This window comes from Alexandromys fortis, unplaced genomic scaffold, assembly GCF_014885135.2.
Source record: "Alexandromys fortis isolate MF-2015 unplaced genomic scaffold, M_Fortis_MF-2015_v1.1 scaffold_4, whole genome shotgun sequence".
NCBI classification, from domain to species: domain Eukaryota; kingdom Metazoa; phylum Chordata; class Mammalia; order Rodentia; family Cricetidae; genus Alexandromys; species Alexandromys fortis.
The window spans coordinates 24,583,719-24,600,361 of record NW_026067944.1 but is presented as its reverse complement, the minus strand read 5'-3'; the positions used below and the strand labels follow the sequence as shown (position 1 = coordinate 24,600,361).

The following is a 16,643-nucleotide window of genomic DNA, read 5'->3' as shown; positions in this document are numbered from 1 at the left end:
TCGTTTTCATTGAGAAGAAGAAACCGAAAACTCCAGGGGTTAAGCAAATAGGAAGGGTTATGTATTTATTTATCTTATAAGTCACGGAGTCAGTTAACGATTGCTGAGTCCCACGTGGGTGTTGCATGTTTGGTGGGAGGCTGGACTATGTGATCCTTAAGACTCTCCTTCAGACTGGCTCCAAGACTCCAGTTCAGCGATGCCTCTTGGCCTCTGGGAGAGATGCTTCTGGCTGTGGGGACTGCTTTTCTGGCTCAGCCTTGGAAGCTCAGGTAAGCCAAAGGCTGGGGCCTGGGGTGGAATCTTATTTCTTTAACTGCTGCCTTACGCAGCTCTGACCTTGGAAGGTCCCCTAAAAGTCCTTGATCTCTCCAGGGGCGATTTTAGAAGAAGGGGGAAAACCCTCCCATCATAATGGGAATGGTGGCAAGATCAGTGCCTACTCGGTGACCAGAGCTGAACTTCCCCTGATCCCCTGACTCAGTTTTCTACAGCCCAAATCACAACCCGCGTCACCTTGTACAAGTCAAGGCGACTGTAACAAAATAAACTTTGATTTACTCTCAAGTGCATACACTTTTGTCCTTCAGCTAGCCACTGTTTCAGGGTGCAGTTAACTTTAAATTTGCCAAATAAACTTTAGAAAACTTCCAGAACAATTTTGTCATTGAGATTATTAGGTGTTCTAATTAGACCAACCCAGCTCAGGCTTCGGTCAACCCAGGTCAGCCATGTCCCTTGGTGGACTCATGATAGGTCGTCTCTGTTAACCCCAGACGCCTGGCAGAGTGGCTTCCTTCAGATGCCATTTGCATCATATCTTCCCCCTGGTGAGAGTCAGAGCATGCTTCCTACATTCTTGATATAGTAATTACACACACACACACTCACACACATGCACACAGATCCATACACTCACACATGTACATACACATATGCACATGCACGCACGCGCGCGCACACACACGGAGAGGAGAGCAGCACTCTCAGAAGGGGCCCCTCCCTCCACCTCCCACCAATAGACTGCTTTTCTGTCCTCTCTTAAGCTGTTTCTCATCTCCCAGCTTCTGTACTTCCACCCGGAGCTGTTCTGACTTTGGGGCTGTTCCTAGCCTTCCCCTCTTGCAAGGGGTTTTTCCTGCTCCCTTGCAGCAATCTGCTGCCCTGCTCGCCACTCCTTCCCTGCTCCAAGTCCAGCTCATGTGGATCTATTCTGTCCTTGCAGCCTGGGTGCATTTTCAAGGTTCTGCTTGGCTGCGTGTTTTTGGTTTTTTTTTTTTTCCCCTCCTCATTTGTTTGTTCCCGCAAGGGGGGAATGTTTGGGGCTGCAGTCTCTTGCATACACTTAGCTCACTGAGTGGTACTGCATTGCTACCCAACGGCCAGGCACGAGTCGGCAGACATTGACTGGATGCGGGCTTTGTGTCTTGGTGACTGCGAGGCTTTGAGGAAATGACCTTTCTTTCTGTCTGTCCTTGGTGACTATCCTTCCCAAACTGGGATGCTGTAAAGGACTGCATGCAGTTTGTGCAAGCCTCACCTCTGGCAGTTGCTCTTGTTCAGGTGGTTTTATTATTACTGAATAGTTGATGGGAGAAAGGGGGACAGAGCTGCTACAAGTCATTTTGGAAAAAAGATGGGAGGCATCTCTGATGCTCCCAGGAGAGCTGTGGGTGCTTCTGGGGGAAGGGGACTCAGCAGGTTCCTTGGCTGCTACACAGCTGCTCCTAGCCCTTGTTGAGGGGCAGGAGGCAGTCACTATGGAGCCGGGCTTTGAACTCTGAGCACGGGAAGACACATTTCCTTTGCATCCTTTTCTCTCAAGCAAAGAGAAAAGCCCAGGGTCTCAGACACAGACAGAAGGGGACCAGAGGTCCTAAGCCAGGTTCCTGGTTGGGGTGAAGCCAACAAGGAATCCAGTTCTAAGTGTGGGGAGGATTCCAGGTGCCCGTGCAAGGAGGGAATGGGAAATACTTGCCAGCAAGATCTCAGGAGTCTTCACCATCCTGCGTGCCTGGGCCTGGGGCCCTTTCTTCACACAGCACGGCTGTTTTGAGACCGCCCACAGGAAGAAGAGGGAGAGGAAAGGGGGATTAAAGGAGACAGAGGTCAAGGCAAAGGAGAGGAAGAGATCAAAGGAGCATGAATGAAGGAGACAGCAATGTGCCTATTGACCGCTATGACCCTGCCTTGATGTCTTTTTTTTTGTTTTGTTTTGTTTTGTTTTGTTTTGTTTTTCGAGACAAGGTTTCTCTGTGGTTTTGGAGCCTGTCCTGGAACTAGCTCTTGTAGACCAGGCTGGTCTCGAACTCACAGAGATCCGCCTGCCTCTGCCTCCCAAGTGCTGGGATTAAAGGCGTGTGCCAACCACCACCCTTGATGTCTTTCTTGGCTGGGCACCTGCATGCTTCTTCATGGTCACTCAGGTCACGGCCTCAAGGGCGTTCTTTCTTTAAATTTCATTAATTGATTGTGAGTATGAATGTGTGTGTGTGTGTGTGCACATGCGTGTGAGTAGATCAGTGATCATGAAGTCAGAGGGCAACTTGGACATCAGTGGAAATTAGTTTTCTTTCCCAACCATGTGGATTCCAGGGATCCATCGCAGGTATCAGACTGGATGATAAGCAGCCTTAAGAGCTGAGCCATCATGGTCCCTGAGCATTTCCTAAAGTCACCCCTAGCCTGAGTCAAACAGCATCCCAGGGGTTCTGCCAGCACCACATTTCCTAGCCACGGGCCCCGTGATCCAGCTTCCCACAAGGTTTCAGGTTTATTTCCACTTTCTCACTAAAACTTTGGAGCTTTTGAGAGGAGATGTGCCTGGTCTTTTATCCTTGAGTCCTTCTAGCCTGGAGTTGAGGTTGCTTAGGAGGAAACATCTGGGTGTGGGCCTCATTTCCATTTGCTGATCTTTATGTAAGGGTCCCTAGGGTGGCCTACATTGCTTACTGCTGACAAAGTGACCCACAGACCAGTTAAGAGCACAGCTGTGTCCTCTGGGGACCAGAAAGCTTAGGGCCTATTAGTGTTGCACAGGGACAGAAGCCGCTGAAGAGAAGCAGCCGGTAACGCCTGTGATACCCACCCTTCAACAGCCAGCTGAAGGTGATGCTGTCCCTTGCACATCTGATGGGAGCCCACCTTCCATTCAGCTATGGTGGGAGTCTCCACCCTTTTCCCATTTTGCAGTATCCGCAGAGCAATGTGATGGAGGGAGCTCACTACTTGGAACACGGGAGTCTTCCGCCAGCTCCACACTGGGGCAGCCAATATTTAAGCCCACATCCTCCTCCCTATTGCTTACAAATCCATTACCAGCTGGCATGACACACAAATAAAGACAACCAAATAAAGTGGAAAACCACAATTTCTAAGATTTAAACTGTAATAAAGTATGAAATTATATTCTAATTATAAAAATATACCTCTAAAGTGTGATCCCATGACAAATACTTTATGTGTGAGCAGAAAAAAAAAATAACGACATCTTGAATTTTGCAGGAAAATGGATGGAGCTAGAAAACATTATTTTGAGTGAGGTAACCCAGACGCAGAAAGACAGTTATCACATGTACTCACTCATAGGTGGTTTTTAAACATAAAGCAAAGAAAACCAGCCTACAAACCACAATCCTAGAGAACTTAGACAACAATGCTAACACTAAGAGAGACTTCCATAGATCTAATCTACATGGGAAGTAGAAAGTAGAAAAAGACAAGATCTCCTGAGTAAATTGGGAGCATGGGAACCTTGGGGGAGGATTGAAGTGGGGAGGGGAGAGGCAGGGAGGGGAGTTGAGAAGAATGTAGAGCTCAATAAAAAATACTTTTGGGCCGGGCGGTGGTGGCGCACGCCTTTAATCCCAGCACTTGGGAGGCAGAGGCAGGCGGATCTCTGTGAGTTCGAGACCAGCCTGGTCTACAGAGCTAGTTCCAGGACAGGCTCCAAAGCCACAGAGAAACCCTGTCTCGAAAAACAAAACAAAACAAAACAAAACAAAATACTTTATGTGTGTAAATAAAATACTTTTATTTATGTAAAACATTTATTCTGTGCCTGTGTGTGAAATCCTTCCGGTGGATTTAACTCACGGTAGAGCTCTTGCCTAGCATGTGTGAGATCCTTGGTTTAATCTAAGCCAAATTAATTATCATTCACCTTAACCCCAAAGCAGGATTTGGTGGTCTTGGGACCATGACCTTTTCATATCTTCTAAACAGACAGGATGCTTTTGTGTGTAGGCAGGGCATCTAGGATGACGAGGAAAGATTTTCAATTTCAATTTCGTCAGCTATCAGCCTAGATTCTTCAAACCCTCAGGCCACACTCTGGCCTGGTTTGTCTGACCTCCCCAAACCCTGATTCCCACAGCCTTGGTCCCGGAACCCCATCTGCTATTCTGGCCTTGACACGTACTCTAACCCATCTATCTGCCAAGCCCTGCTCTTCCCTTGGGCAAGAGTCTTTCAGTCTCGGGCTCACACCCTCTCACTGCATCCACATGAATGCTGACAGGACCATTTCCCGTCAGAGTGTGCTCTCAACGAGGGCATCACTTCATCGTGGCAGAGCTAGACAAACAGCAAGGTTCCCAGAGCCTTCCTGATATCCACTCCCCCTGAGGACTGGCTGGTGGTGAGCTTGGGAAGAAATGCACCCACCCATTAGAACTGAACACAACTCCTTATTTTGGCTAGAGGGTGATGACTGGAACAGCCATGAAGCCCAGTTTTGACCTGAAACACTCCACTAACCAAAGCCGAGGGGGCTGGATTGTGCAAAAGAGCGAGCTTGGAGTTCAGTGGGGGGGGGGTAGCTTCTATGCTGTGTGCCTGACCTGAGAAACTCTGTGTGAACATGAGGAGGGAGAGAGTGTGTCCTCCCCCCAACCAAGGAGTTAGGCCACTTGACTTTCATCCATGTCACCTGCCACATCTGTGGTCTGTGAATGTTCCAAGTTCCCCTTGACAAGGTCTAGAACTCTGCTGTTCCCAGGGTGAAGGTGACCAGCACAGTACCAGCCAAGAGCCTCTCCAAGCCTCAGAGGGACGAGTGCCGTGGCTAGAGAATGGTCCTGGGTACAGTCATGTCCCCTTCCCCCTGAATGAAAGGCGGACACTGGCTCTGGCTGGATGGCTGGATGGTTGACTTCCTGATCCCTTTGCCTTCAGAAAGCCCTTGGTGTATCAGGAATTCCCGGGTCTGCTAAAAGGGAATTTTTGGCCCCCAAAGCCCAAGAGTGTTGTCTGAGTTAATTCTCCCAGAGAAAAACTACGCCAGAATCACAGAACGTAGAGGTTCAGTTCTCTTTTCCCAGGGAACCTGGACTCCATTACCTGGAACACTCCTTACCACCTCCCATGTCTTCTACAGAAGACTGTCCTGGAATGGCGTCTAAGGTCTTTCCTCCCATCAACCACTTCTCTTTTCTCTGAAGAGTCTTGTGCTCTGGGTTGACTGACATATTCTTCAAGGCCTAGTGCTTTTAAGTTTTCAGAATAGCTTTTTTTCCCCCTCTTTGGTTAAATTCTAGGTATTTTCCATAACAAAACCAACACCAAATGAATATATAAATATATGCAATCTATTCCTGATCGTATTTAGTTTTTCTCTGAAGGCAGAAACACGCTAACAAAATATGCACAGAAGTTACTTCTGGGGAGAGGGTATATGTAAAGAAACTTTTAAGATTTTTAATTTTATTTTTTAGGGCTGTGCAGGGATTTTCTATATTGGTAGACTATATAGCACCCCTTTGCACTGTTTTGAATCATTATTTTTTTTTAAGTGATAGAAGAGGCTAGAGGGATGGCTCAGTGGTCACAAGTCCTGGCTGCTCCCACAAAGGACCGGGTTGAGCTCTCAGCGCCTACACGAGGGTTCACAACTGCCTATAGCTCCAGTTCCAGGGCATCTAGCAATATTTTCTTGACTTTTTGGACTTCTGGCATGCATGTGCTACATAGACATACATGTAAGCGCTCACACATACACATAAAATAAAAACAAACAAGTTTTTTAGAAAAGGGTAAGGACTCAGGACAAAAGTTAGAAAATACATAAAATTTATGTAAAACTACAATTAAGTAGTTGGGAGAATACTACCTATGGCCAACATACAGACACAGTGTTTAACCTTTTTGGCTTTCCAATGCTTCCTCCCATTTACTTTTTGATTTTTTAATTTGAATATAAGAAAATTACAAAATAACTTAAGAATATAAGAAAATTCATTTAAAAAACATTACCAACTTTCTAACCATCCAAACAAAAGAAGCAACGTGAACTTCTTTTTACTTCGGACCCTCTTTGACGTCACATTTCAGGTTATTAAGTCATAAACTAACACAGTATTGCTTCGTTTCTCCCCAGATTTTTTTCTGCCATGCACGTTGCTACAGTGCAAAGCATTTGAGACTGATGTCTGAAAACTGAACCTCTGAGAGAGTGCAGACTCGGTGGTTCCTCTGCCTTGACCACCAAGTTCTTCTCCAAAGCAGCTGGTTCATGTTACAGCCCCTCCTGTAATATAGAAAATCTCATTGCTTTTCTCACTAATATTTTGGCTTATTGTATTATTTAGTTATTGCTGAATTGATACCTAGTGTAGACTTTTTAATCCTTGTTCCCCACTCTGAGAATTTTGATTTGAGGAACCAATTTTCTTTAGTTCTAATAATTACTTTATAAATATTTTTGTCTCTCATTGTCTCACTGAGGTTTGTCTTTTGTGTGTGTTTTGAGACAGGTTTTCATTATGAACCCTGACTGGCATGGAACTTGCTATGTGTGTAGGCCAGACTAGCCTTGAACTTGCTTTGCTCTTCTTGTTTTTGCCTCCTAAGTCCATGTGTACTGCTGGGGTGGCCTTGCCTTCTTTCAGAGAGCCACGACTAGGTAAGTGTTAGAGCCTCTCCCCCCTTTTTTTTTGTTTGTTTATTTTCTGGTGGAGCTGCATATTGAACCCAGGGTTTTACTTACTCCAGGAAGTGTTCTACCATCGAGCTACAGCCTCCAGCATGTTTTTGTGTGTGTGTGTGTGTGTGTTCTCGCGTGCACTCGCAAGTGCACTCTCATTGGCACTAGGAATTAAGCTAGGGCTTTGTACATGCTAAGCACACTTTTACCTTGAAACTACACTCATAGCACCTACACATTAACATTTTAAAAGTTTCTAATACTTCTGTGCTATACGTGCAGTGCTGATTCTTTTTATTTCCATGATTGCCCTTTTCATTTTCAAATGAGACAAACTTAAAAAAAAATTCTTGCAAGAGACTTTAAAGTAAATATACTGCTAATACATAGGGTAAAAAAAATGAAGATAAAAATGTTACAAAATAGAAATAGGCACAAACACAAATATATATATAGAAAAAAACCCAATTGGAAAATTAAAACTGAAAATACAAAGGGTGAAAAAAAATGAAGCCAGAAAATATTACAAAATAAAAATAGGCACAACAACAAGAACCTATATAGAAAAAAACCTAATTGGAAATTGAAACAACATCACCACCAAAAAAGAACAAAGACCACATCATGGTTAATTAGAGGTTAGTTCAAGGAATAAAGGGATTTTTAAATTATAATTTCGTTTTTATTTTTTTTGCTACTGTGTATGGGATGTGTGGGAGAGCCTTGCATGTGGAGACCAGAACATGCCTTTGGAGCTGGACTTCTCACTCGACTTTTTAACCTTTGGATTCAGAAATTGAACTCAGATTACCAGACTTACGCAGTAAGCACCTTTACCTGCTAAGTCATCTGGCCAGCCCTAAAAAGATTGATATTTGAAACACTAGACAATATAGTAATCTAATTCACACACAAGCAAACTACAAGAAGAAAAATTATATGCACACCTCATAAAAATGGAAAAGCCCAAACAACAAATGCACTTGATGGAGAACGTCTGCTAGGGTCTGGCAGCAAGGACTGTGTCTTTCTCTCTCTTTCAGTGCTTGCCTGTCCTTGATGCTTGGTTTAAGAAATGTCTGGGTGCGTGGGGCACATCGGAGCATGGCTCACTGAGCCATGTCATATACTCCTAAATTGTGTGTGTGTGTGTGTGTGCATACGTGTGAGGACACATGTACATGAGTTCAGGAGCCCATAGAGGCCAGGAGAGGGCATCAGATTCCCTGGAGCTGGAGTTACAGGTGTTGGTAAATCATCTAACGTGGATGCTGGGAACCAAAGTCAGGTTCTTGGGAAAGGCAGTGCATGCTCTTAACCTCTAAGCTGTCTCTCCAGCCCATGATCAACTATTTTATTGTCTTTAAATACTGGCATTTCCCCTCTCTTCCTTGTCAGACTCTCTAATTTATACCACTTTATTGTCTTGCTTCATTGACAAGGATTAGGACATCCAGTAAAATACTTAACAAAGGTAACAAGGCAGACAACCTTCTCTATTTTCAGCTGACAGGGTCTGTGTAATTCCAGCTAATCTAGAATTTAAGATCCTCCTGCCTCAGACTCCTGAGGCAGGACTATAGGCACATGCCACCACACCAACAAGAACTGATTGGTTCTCAGTTTTAAATGAAGTCACATCTATTGAGATGAACATACTATTTTTACATTAATATTACAAATACTTCAAAAATATATTACTATTAAAATCTTTATTTTTTTGTATTAAACCCTGGTTGACCATTGTGTGTGTGTGTGTGTGTGTGTGTGTGTTATTAGGTTTTTGGTTTTTGTTGGATTTTTGGGGGGTGGTGGTTTTTGTTTCGGTTTGGTTTTTGGTGTTTTGAGACAAGCTTTCTCTGTGTAACTGTCCTGGAACTTGCTCTGTAGACCAGGCTGGCCTCAAACTCACAGAGTTTAGATTAAAGGCATGCTCCACCCCTGCCCAGCAAACATAATACATTTCTGTGCCCTTTGTTCTTGTTATCCTTGATGGATTTTGATTTACTAATATTTTATCTAGATTTAATAGTTCGATTATTATCATAAAAAGAGTTTGTATTCTGTCTCCCATTTGCTGTTCTCTGGACTAATATGTGAAATTGAGGATTTCAGGGTTGATAAAAGCCCTCTGTAAGTCTGTCTGGCACGTTAGGGTTTTATGACCAATGATTCGAAAGCTACATTTCAATTCTTATGTGTTATAGTTTTTAAAGAATGCTCTGTGTTTGTTTGCTTGTTTTTTTTTCTTTCCTGACTATGTTTTGGTAAGCTATGGTTTTCTAAGAAAGTATCCATTTTAGAAAAATTTATAGCTTCAGTTTCTGGCTGAGTAAAAAATATGTTCTTTTATGGTTTGAAAAAAATCAGTTGTGTCTGTATTGATTTCCCTTTTCTTTTCTTGAAATTGTTTACCTGCACTTTCTTCCTTTTCTATTACCCTGTCTTATCAAAAGTATATCTGGCTTATTATTCTTTTCAGAGAACCAGTTCTTGGAGTGTCTTGTGTGTGACAGGTGCTAGGCTAAGCAGAAGAGTGAAGAGAAGGCCTTGCTTGAAAAATCTATTCTAGTGGGTGGTGGCACTGCCAATACTTTGGAGGCAGAGGCAGATGGACCTCTGAGTTTGAGGCCAGCCTGGTTTACAGAGTGAGTTCCAGAACAGCCAATGCTGCACAGAGAAACCCTGTCTTTTTTTTTTTTTTTTTTTTTGCTATGTATACAATATTCTGTGTGTGTTTATGTCTGCTGGCCAGAAGAGGGCATCAGACCTCATTACAAATGGTTGTGAGCCACCATGTGGTTGCTGGGAATTGAACTCAGGACCTTTGGAAGAGCAGGCAATGCTCCTAACCACTGAGCCATCTCTCCAGCCCGAGAAACCCTGTCTTGAAAAAAAAAACAAAACAAAATACCCAAAGTCTATTCTAATGTAAGGAAATAATCAATAAACAAGTCCAACAAAAAGTGCAGAGTATATTAGAAATTGTGTATGTAGAAATTGTGTCTACACAAGTAAAGAGATCAGGGTAAGAGAGATTGAGGGAATTTGGAGGTGCAGAAGAGGAAAGAAAATGGCATCTGACAGGCAGGCTTAATGGAGCAGACGGAGGGAATTAACCATGCACATGCCTAGCAGAATGTTCCAGAAAGAGAAGACAGCCTGTATCAAGAGCATCTGAGGGAGAACCAAGGCGATTCTGGCTGGAACAGAGTGTGCAAGATAAGATAAAGAGAAGTGAGGTCTCTGTATTCACAGACAGGCACTAGGGCATTCCCAGGGCTGATGAAGTTTCTGTATGAATTTTCCTGTATTGGACGCTGGGTCTCTTTTCATTTTCCCTGTGAAGGGACAATCTATACTGGGTCATCAGAGTGGTATTAAAGTAGTTTTAAAGGCTGTCTGGACAGCCTTTGGCCAATGACTCTGATGGGAGGGGGTTAGGCTTTCATATATTGTAATTGCCAGATGATTCATTAGTTGCAATGATAATATTGCTGGCATTTGTTGTAATATGTCTCTTCTCCACATGTTGTAGAAAAGTACCAAGGCCGCACAGTGCCAGAAGGAGAATCTTTGTCAGTCCAATATAACATGTTAGTGCTTTTTTACAGAATCCTGTTGGCATCCAACAGTTTGTAAAGGCTAGTCTAGATCTTGGCCAGTGCAGGGGCCATTGTTCCTGACTAGTAACGGAATGATCTGCTTTCTGTTGTATGGCTGTCTTCAAAGGTCATTAACCTTTTGTTTTAAAGTGGCTAGAGAAGGCACGGTTTCCCCAAGATCAGTAGTTTTCCAGGCTCACAGTGCACAAAGGCATACTTGGTCAGAATACTGGGCCAAAACACTTCCCTGTACTGGAGAGTCACTGTATGGCTCTGCTCCCTGAAGCATGTCTGAATTACTAGGAATGCTATTTCTAAGGCTTCTTCCCGCATGTTATCATACTCGTCATATTATTGTGCTTTCATCAAGTATTATCCTGGGACTGAGGAAGTTTACATACTTGCTTATAGTCCCAAGGAGGAACAATATCCCTGTTTAAATTTTCTCACAGTATATCAGTAAATGGAGCATGTATGCCATTGGCCAGAGACCAGTTTTCTGCAATTCTTTAAGAACTCGAAAGCAAGTGGGCAATGTTGATGCACATTTGGGTTTTGAGGGTTTCAAATCCCAGGCATTGTAAGAGCTGTCTCGATAGGGATTTAGTCCAATTATTTTCCCATCGGTCATGCCCCTCATCTTCCATGACTAGTCTTCTAAAGTAAGGGAGTATATGCTGAATTTCTGAACTGGATTGGTGAGAATGAATATTTGTTGGAAATGTGTGTAAATATGGTGTGTTTGAAAGGGGAGGCAACCTGTCTAAATTGGTCTCCTTGAATGTAGGAGCAGTAGTCCCCTAGTGAGATGTCCTGATGAACTTCCTCTTGTGGTCCTTCTGAAGAGGGTTCAACCAATACATCATTACAGTCTAGACTGCAAAAGAATGACAGGGATTTTATTCCCTTTTTCGTGGGCTCTTTTTATATTAGCTCCTATGTTTTCCCATTTGTCAACATCAGCAGCTTGCTCAGAAAGCAAAGGACTGGACTGTACAGTCCTTTGTACAAAGTTGCAGAGCTGTTGTTTGAGATTTATTTTTCTCCCCTGGATCTTAACAGACAGCTCAATAATTTTGTAAAATGCTTTGCCGCAAATGATGGAGAAGAACACTTACTAGTTCACTCTCTCACTTAGGGTCATGACTCCTCGGCTGAGAGGACTGAACTCCTACTCTCTGCTTCTATTTAAAGAAAAAATGTCTTATCTTCTCTTAGGGTCGAGCCCCACAGATCAGGTGCAGGTTGCAGGGGTCCCCGTGACCTTCACTGGCAGCTGAGAGACAAGCCATGGGAAACCGAAGGCAGCTTGGCACAACACTCGTCAGTAGCCAGGGAGTGACCCTGAGTGGTTTATTTTAGGCTTATTTAAGCACAGCACAACCTGGGGATAACTATTCCTGTGATGGATGACTAATTCGATCCCAGAAGCACACAAAGCATACTAAATCCCTCTGAGGAACAAGATAAGCTAGATACAGATCAGACGTGACTAAACCAAAACTCTTTGTAAAACACACAGACACCTTCCATAAAGATGGGTTCTCCAGACTGACTGAGAAAAACAAGCACAGAGAGGATCTGGAGGAGGGTCTCCAGCCACATGGACAGCACTAAGGTCGCCAGTCTAGAAAACGTGTCTGCTTCAGCCTTGGGGGAGGGGGAACAAAAACAAAAACAATGGGTTTTTTGTTTCTTCCCCTGAGGGAACAACCCTTTGTGCTTAGCATTCCAGGTTCCCTTAGTGCAGTGGTTCTCCACCTTCCTAACGCTGTGACCCTGCAAACAGTTCATGCCGTGGTGACCCCCAACCATAGAATTATGTTTGTTGTTACTTCATAACTGTAATTTTGCTATTGTTATGAATCATCATGCAAATATCTTTGTTTTCTGATATTCTTAGGTGATTCCCGTGAAAGGGTCATTAGGTCCCACCGAAGGGGTCATGACCCACAGGTTGAGAATCACTACATATCTGTGAACATAAAGAACTCTGTGCCCTCTACAGGGAATGGCTTTCAAGAGGTTAGGCAAGATCCTTGAGAGCCCTGCAGCCCAATCTGTGGACATTAGCTTCTATTCTGAATGAAGTACCGAAGGTCACTGTGCTGCAGGTAGACCCAAGGGACCCGGAGTGCAGGCAGGAACAGCAAGGACAAGCTGGGGCAGTAATCAAGAAATGGCCACGGCTCAGCCCAAAGTCGTAGCTAGGTAGGGAGGGGTGGCTGAATTCTGAATATGCTATTCTGATGACAACTGGGGCCTTCCTGTTTCTTTCGCTATACCTGGAGTAGCTGTGTTAGTCTTTCCTTAAGGACTGACTTGCCTAAGCAAGCTTTGAATTCACATTGGCCTTTGCCTCCCCAATGCTGGGATTAAAGGCGTGTGCCACCACGACTGCCTTGAGAGAAAAGTTTTAAAAGTCGAGCAGTGTAAAGAAACTGATTGGTTAAAATGGGGGTGCCGTCCCTAGTCAGAAGTGTGTGAGCTGCTTCCGGTTGCTGGGGCCTAAGTTTGGTTTCCAGTTCTCCACTTATTGCATGGAGTTTCTATTCGCTAACTTGGGGACTCAAGTTGCCTTGGCATAATGGCCTCCCAGTTGTTGTAATAGGAGCGGCGGGGCTGTGTCCCCAGTACCCCGGCTGCCTGGCTAGCTTATGCCCCAAAATAACAACACACAAACTGTATTCATTTAAACACTGCTTGGCCCATTTCTATCTAGCCTCTTATAGGCTAATTCTAACATATTAATCTAGCCCATTTCTTATCATCTGTGTAGCACCTCTAGGTGCGCTTACCGGGAAGATTCCAGCCTATGTCCATCCTGGGTCGGAGCTTCATCGTGTGTGTCTCTGAGAGGAGCTATGGAGTCTGTCTGAGGTGTCTGGCTCTGAGAGGAGCTGCATGATTTCTGACCTCACTTCCTCTTCCTCCCAGCATTCTGTTCTGTTTACTCCACCCACCTATGTTCCTACCTATGAGGGCCAGCCAAGCAGTTTCTTTATTTTTTTTAACCAATGACCTTCCTCCATCACCCAGTGAGTCACGTTGACCCTGCAAGGGCTGCATTAGGCCACTAGATACAGATTTTAACGTGTTTATTTTACCACCATTCAGCTTTTGGATGTTCTTGGCTTTCCATTGTGATTATTCTTTAATGGGTATATTAAATAAACACTGCTTAGGGTTTTTAGACTTCCCATGTATTTTAAAATGCATTTTTGTCATTGGTCTCTAAGTTTGCTATTCATTTAGATGCTGTTTTCTGAGTGGTGTTGATCCTTTGGTGATTTCTGGCTCTATTAGTTGGTTTTTGTATTCCTACAACAAAATACCCGATGCAACTAACTTTCAAAAAAGTGAGTGTTCTTTAGCTTAAGATGACTTACTTTGGAAAGTGCAAGGACAAGACCGAGCAGCCCTGCTGGGTTGTCCTCTTCTTTGAATGGCGTGCTAGGATAGAAGAGGCATGAACGGGAGAAAAACGGCAGGCGTATAAAGAGTTAAGTGAAGACTCTGAGGCCCTGCCACACCCCCTTCCAGGGCATATCTAGGACCTCACCAGGCCTCCCTTCTTTCGGTGCTGCAGATCAAACATACACATTGTATAAGTGTTCTGCCACTGAGCTACCTTCTCAGTCTCTGTTTCTTTCAAAGGATTTAGTCCTGCCACATGTGGTGACACAATCCTAGTATTCAGGAGGCTGATGCAAGAACCTTATGAATTTGAGGCCAGTGTGGAGTCCTGTATGTAAGAAGATCCTGTGGTAAGAAGCTGTTAGGGCCAGGCTCTGGCTCAGTGGTGGTGTACTTGCCTAACTTTACCCTAGGATCAATCTTCAGTACTGCTCACACACAGAATGAGGAGGGGGGGGGGAGGGAAAGGAAGTGCTCAAAAAAGAACATTAATGCCAAAGGCTGGAAAAGGCAGATGAAGTAGAATAGACAGATATTTCTCATCTACTGTGTGAGCTCAAATCGTAGACCGAGGAGGTCGCCACGCTTAGAATGGGCTTGATCCCAAGAGTGCCGAGGACCTGGCTATTTGGAAGGGTTACATCAGAGGCTGGGGCTCAGACTCAGCCATGTGGTGATACTGGATGAGGGTTCTCTATGGTTGGATTCCCAAGACCCACAAACTATAGTTTTACACACACTCCGTGTGTGTCCTAGTTACTTCTGACAGCATATGACCATGGCAGAATCTAAAGGTGCTGCCATCACTAGAGGTCTCCATGAGAATGAGTCTGTGATCTTTGTTCTCTAGCAGGGACTCTCGGAAGCTGCCACAGTGCCACAGGTTGGGTGAGACTGCATCTTGCCTTACTCCAGTCTGTTCCTGTGAGAAGTGCTGGGGGCAGGGACCACAGCTCCTCTTCATAGAGATAGGTAGACATAGGGATTGGCTGCTCTAATCATATAAGCCATATGTTCCTTTGGGGAAAGAGCTTTATGTTGCCTTTGTTTGTTTATTTGATGCTGTTCTTTGATGACTTCGGCTAAAAATACCCAATACGTTGGAGGACATTTATCTAAGGAGTACATTGTAAAGTGCTATAAGTAGGTGTGGCTTGTGAAGGGTTTTTTAAAAAATATTTTTGGAATTTATTTAACTTATTTATGTGCGTTGGTGTGAAGGTGTCTGGAACTGGAGTTACAGACAGTTGTGAGCTGCCATGTGGGTGCTGGGAATTGAACCAAGGTCCTCTGGAAGACCAGCCAGTGCTCTTAACTCCTGAGCCATCTCTCCAGCCTGGCCTGTGAAGGGTTTTACGGTGTCAATCAGGGCAGGTTCTTTCTGGGATTCACAGTATCCCAGCCTGTTTTCCTTGATCTCTTCCTGTGCCGTTTGTTTCCCATCATCTTTCCTCTGTTCCTGTCAAAATTTCTTTCTGTAAGGAACCAACAATATTCTATTAAGGTCTCATTGTAATTTAACCATCATTGTAAAAGTTCCCTTGCTAAACATGGCCCCGTTCTGAGGCACGTGCTGTTAGGACTTCAGTGTATGATTGGGGGTGGGGCAGGGCTTGTATTAGCTACTTCTCTCCTCACTGTGAGACCAGGACTGACAGAGGAGAGTTAAGATAAGAAGGATTTGATTCGTCTGAGGGTTTCAAAAGGACACAGTGCTTGGTGACGGGAAGGCACAGCAGTGGGGCATGAGGCGCCGGTCACACCGTGGCTCTAGTCACACCGCATCCACAGCCAGGATGGAGAGAGAGATGAACGCTGATGCTCATCTGGCTCCCCTCCCCTTTTCTCCTCATTATTTGGTCCAGGATCCTGTTTTGTGGAATAAAGCTACCCACATTCAGGGTGGAGCTTCCCTCCTCACCTAATCCTCTCTGAAGACGCCTTAAAGTCACACCCAGAAAGTATGCTTCCTAGGAAACCCGAAATCCAGTCAAGTTGACAAGGTTAACTTCCCAGGTTACTTCACTCAGTCCCACAACAGCCCTTCCGCCATGGTCCTTAACGCCCATATTCTCTGGGCTTTCACTCTGAGGCATGAAACATAGGCACAGATTTTCGCTCACAGCACTGATGCAACTTTTGACAGGTGATTCATCATTGAGCTCGCTGATTCAAAACACACCCTGTGCTCACACTTCCTGTTCCTTTCTTCCTTCGAGGACACCGTCCTCCTAAGAAGAGATGGCCACACTCTGAATGCTCTTCTGCTTTGCTTCCCCCAGGGAACATAGCTCCTACCACCCAGCCATAGTGCACTGACTTCCAGAACGCCAACATCCTCCGAGGCACCAACCTCAAAGTCCAGTTTCTTCTCTTTAGCTCTTTGGACCCCAGCTGTGGGCAGCTGGTAGAAGAAAGCAGTGACATCCAAAACTCCGAGTTTAACGTCAGTCTGGGAACCAAACTAATTATTCATGGATTCAGGTGAGAGCTAAGCAACCAATAGGATCTTCTCAGCCAAGAACCAGAGAGTCCATAATGCCATGGGGAGATTGTGGGGAGGCTGGGGAGGCATGGATCGAGTGCCCATCCCATGTTCCATCACTCACGTGAACTGTGCACCCACCGTGTGCCTCATTCTTGCGAGCACACCCTTCATCCTCTACCCGGTCTTTAGGACCATGGCAAGGCCTTTCCAG

General features: G+C 44.6%; 1 protein-coding gene across 2 annotated transcripts in view; it reads left to right on the top strand.

Annotated features, from left to right (window-relative positions):
• Pla1a (phospholipase A1 member A) overlaps positions 1 to 16,643 on the top strand; it is a 34,844-nt gene continuing 18,201 nt past the window's right edge. The window contains exons 1-2 of one of the 2 annotated variants that reach the window (XM_050148712.1): positions 1 to 272; positions 16,227 to 16,428. Coding sequence is in view for 1 of the 2 variants with exons in the window: in XM_050148711.1 (XP_050004668.1) it covers positions 223 to 272 (50 nt within the window). In the remaining variant the exon portion in view is untranslated. The remainder of the gene's footprint in view (positions 273 to 16,226; positions 16,429 to 16,643) is intronic. The other variant, XM_050148711.1, reaches the window with a different exon arrangement.